Genomic DNA, 2,507 nt, shown 5'->3' with positions numbered 1-2,507 from the left:
GCTTAATCAGCATACTAAACACTACAATAAGATGCAATTGGTGAATATTTTTCACTTTCTAAGGTTACCTTAAAAAGATAGAGATAAAGGATTTGTGTCTTTGCCTAAAGAGTTTTTTTCTACTTTTTTTTGCTTAATTTCTCAATTTTATAGATGAAAGATCATTTTGGTCATGACAAAATAAAGTAAAAGAATAATCTTCAATAAAAATAAAATAAAATAAAGTACAAGAATATTGAAGGTGTATATTATTTGTTCTTTTTTTTTTTTTATCATTTTCATCCAATAACTTATGTTAATTTTTACACGAAATTGTAAAATTTTTACTCCAAATAGTAAGTTCAAATAAAATTTTATCTTTCAAGATTTTAATTTACACTTTATTTTTTCCTCTCAAAATTTTGTCTTTACCTAACTCACAAGTTTATTTATTTAATGAATTATCTTTAATAGAAAATAGTGATTTGGGATGTTGTTATAATTATCTCGGTACATAGTTTAAATTATTAATTTCTTACAATTTTATATCATTTAAACTATCTATAAGTAGAGATCTAAACTGTTAAATAAACACTTACTCATGTGATATGAGTAATATTAAAAATTTAAAGGAACCAAGAAGCATGTATTATTAAAAGAAATTATTTTATTTTTTATGAATTAATTTGAATTTAGATAATATCAAAGGCATCTCATTTTCAAATCAAGTGGATTATTAAGTTTATTATTTGTCTCAACTCTAAAGTCTCACTCAAACTCATATATAAAATTCAATAAAAATCAACCAATAACTTTTTTTTAAATGCGGTCTTTCTCTTTAAATGAATAAAAATTCAATTCTCTAAACCGTTAGATATTTCACACCTAATTTTGTTGTCAAATTAATTTTGTCAACCCTCATAATTAATACAACATTTCAACAAGCTATTCTATGAATTAAACATTGATGCGTACAAAATCAAAATACAAACCATTAAAGAAAATAAATATAACTATTTATGATGAAGTATTAATTAAACTTTTACTAAATGAAATTAAAGATGATCAAAACTACATTAGTACAATACATTTATAATCAACCTCCCAAGATATTAACAAAAAGTACCTTTCTGGAAATTACCCATAATAATGGGATCATTCTAAAATTTCAAAAAAAAAGAAATTAAAAGTTAAATTAATTTAAAAACAGAAATGCCTAACTATATTATTTTTTTCCCTTTTAAGTTTTAATTAATTCCATGATTCTAAAGTAGGGAACCCGGAAAACCCATCAAAATCAAAACCCGACCCACCAGCCTGAGCCACCACAGAACCGGGTCCAAAACCCGCATTATCCGACCCGGAACCCAAACCCGAGCCCGTCACCTGTTGATGATGATCTAGTAAAAAAGCTGAAGTATCAAGCGTAGGCAGGAGACAGCCCGTTTGTAACCGGTTCAGGACACCAACCGGCCTATGAGGTTCCGGTTTAAGAACCGACCCAATAACTTGATCCGAACCCGAACTAAACCGAATACCCGTAACTTGCTGAACCATCTGTCGAAAATTTTCCGGGTCCGCCGTAATAAAAGTTGTCGGAGAACGTTTAGAAGCACGTGACTTACGTTTCGTGATCTTCTTACTAACAGGTAACACGTTTCGAAACGTTGTTTGTTTCGAAACGGTTTCAGACTCAGAAGCACAAGCACCACCAGAACTGGATAAACTCTGCGTTTGGTTATGAGACGACGGCGTTTCAGGGTTTAAAAGATGAGAATACGAAACTTCTTGTAGTGCTTTAGTAAGAATTTCAGAATCACGAGCAAATGCTTCAGTAATCCAAGAGTTATCAAATGATGAACGAAACGCCCATGTTTCGGTACCGGAAATCAAATTATCTGAAATAGAAGGGATGCTGTGAACACTCTCCATTGAAATTAGCTTAAATTTTTATATGGGTATTATTGGAAAATAGTATAAAATAAAAATAATAATTATTAGTTATTTTGGAAAATTTTATAGAATATTTAGAAGATGGGCATTTTAACGAGTCAATAGTGAGTTGTGAGGATAAGAGAGAAATTAGCTAAGAAGGGAAGGATAGATAGAGTAGGGAATAGAGAAGTAGCAGATGATGTTGTTATATAAGGCAGGAGGGGAATAAATAGGACGGTGATTGAGGAGTGTTTTATTTTTATTTTTATTTTTATGAATTAAATGAGAGAATTGAGAGGAGTAAGAGGGAGGGGTGTGAACTTGTGGGGCTCATGTAACCGCGTTCCTCGGTAGAAATCATACAACTAAGAGTTTGCTTCTTTGTTGCTCTATTCTTGTACGAGTCTCTATAAGCTTAACGATATTTTTTATGGTTTTTTAACGCAATGGAATCAGATTTTTGAGACTTTAAGGTGAGATTTTTAAGGTGAAGATAAAAAAGTCTCATATTATGTTTGTTATGGTAGGAATTTGAAAAAAATAGATAAAATAAAAGTTTCAACTCAAATACCTACTCTCTCTTAAGATATTTT

At 30.2% G+C, this 2,507-nt stretch overlaps 1 protein-coding gene across 1 annotated transcript; it reads right to left on the bottom strand.

The window, feature by feature from the left end:
* Positions 1–1,002: 1,002 nt before the first annotated feature.
* On the bottom strand, positions 1,003–2,156 carry LOC130826771 (calmodulin-binding protein 25-like). Its single transcript, XM_057692349.1, has one exon. The coding sequence runs from the start codon at positions 1,909–1,911 to the stop codon at positions 1,231–1,233; it is 681 nt and encodes a 226-aa protein (XP_057548332.1). The 5' UTR covers positions 1,912–2,156; the 3' UTR covers positions 1,003–1,230.
* Positions 2,157–2,507: the final 351 nt, after the last annotated feature.

The sequence above is a fragment of the Amaranthus tricolor genome, chromosome 1 (genome assembly GCF_026212465.1).
Source record: "Amaranthus tricolor cultivar Red isolate AtriRed21 chromosome 1, ASM2621246v1, whole genome shotgun sequence".
Taxonomy (NCBI): Eukaryota; Viridiplantae; Streptophyta; class Magnoliopsida; order Caryophyllales; family Amaranthaceae; genus Amaranthus; species Amaranthus tricolor.
This window is presented reverse-complemented; position numbering and strand designations above follow the sequence as displayed.

What these genes read in the sequence shown, in the direction of transcription:
- LOC130826771 (XM_057692349.1), bottom strand. Translation starts at nt 1,911, where the DNA reads ATGGAGAGTGTTCACAGCATCCCTTCTATTTCAGATAATTTGATTTCC.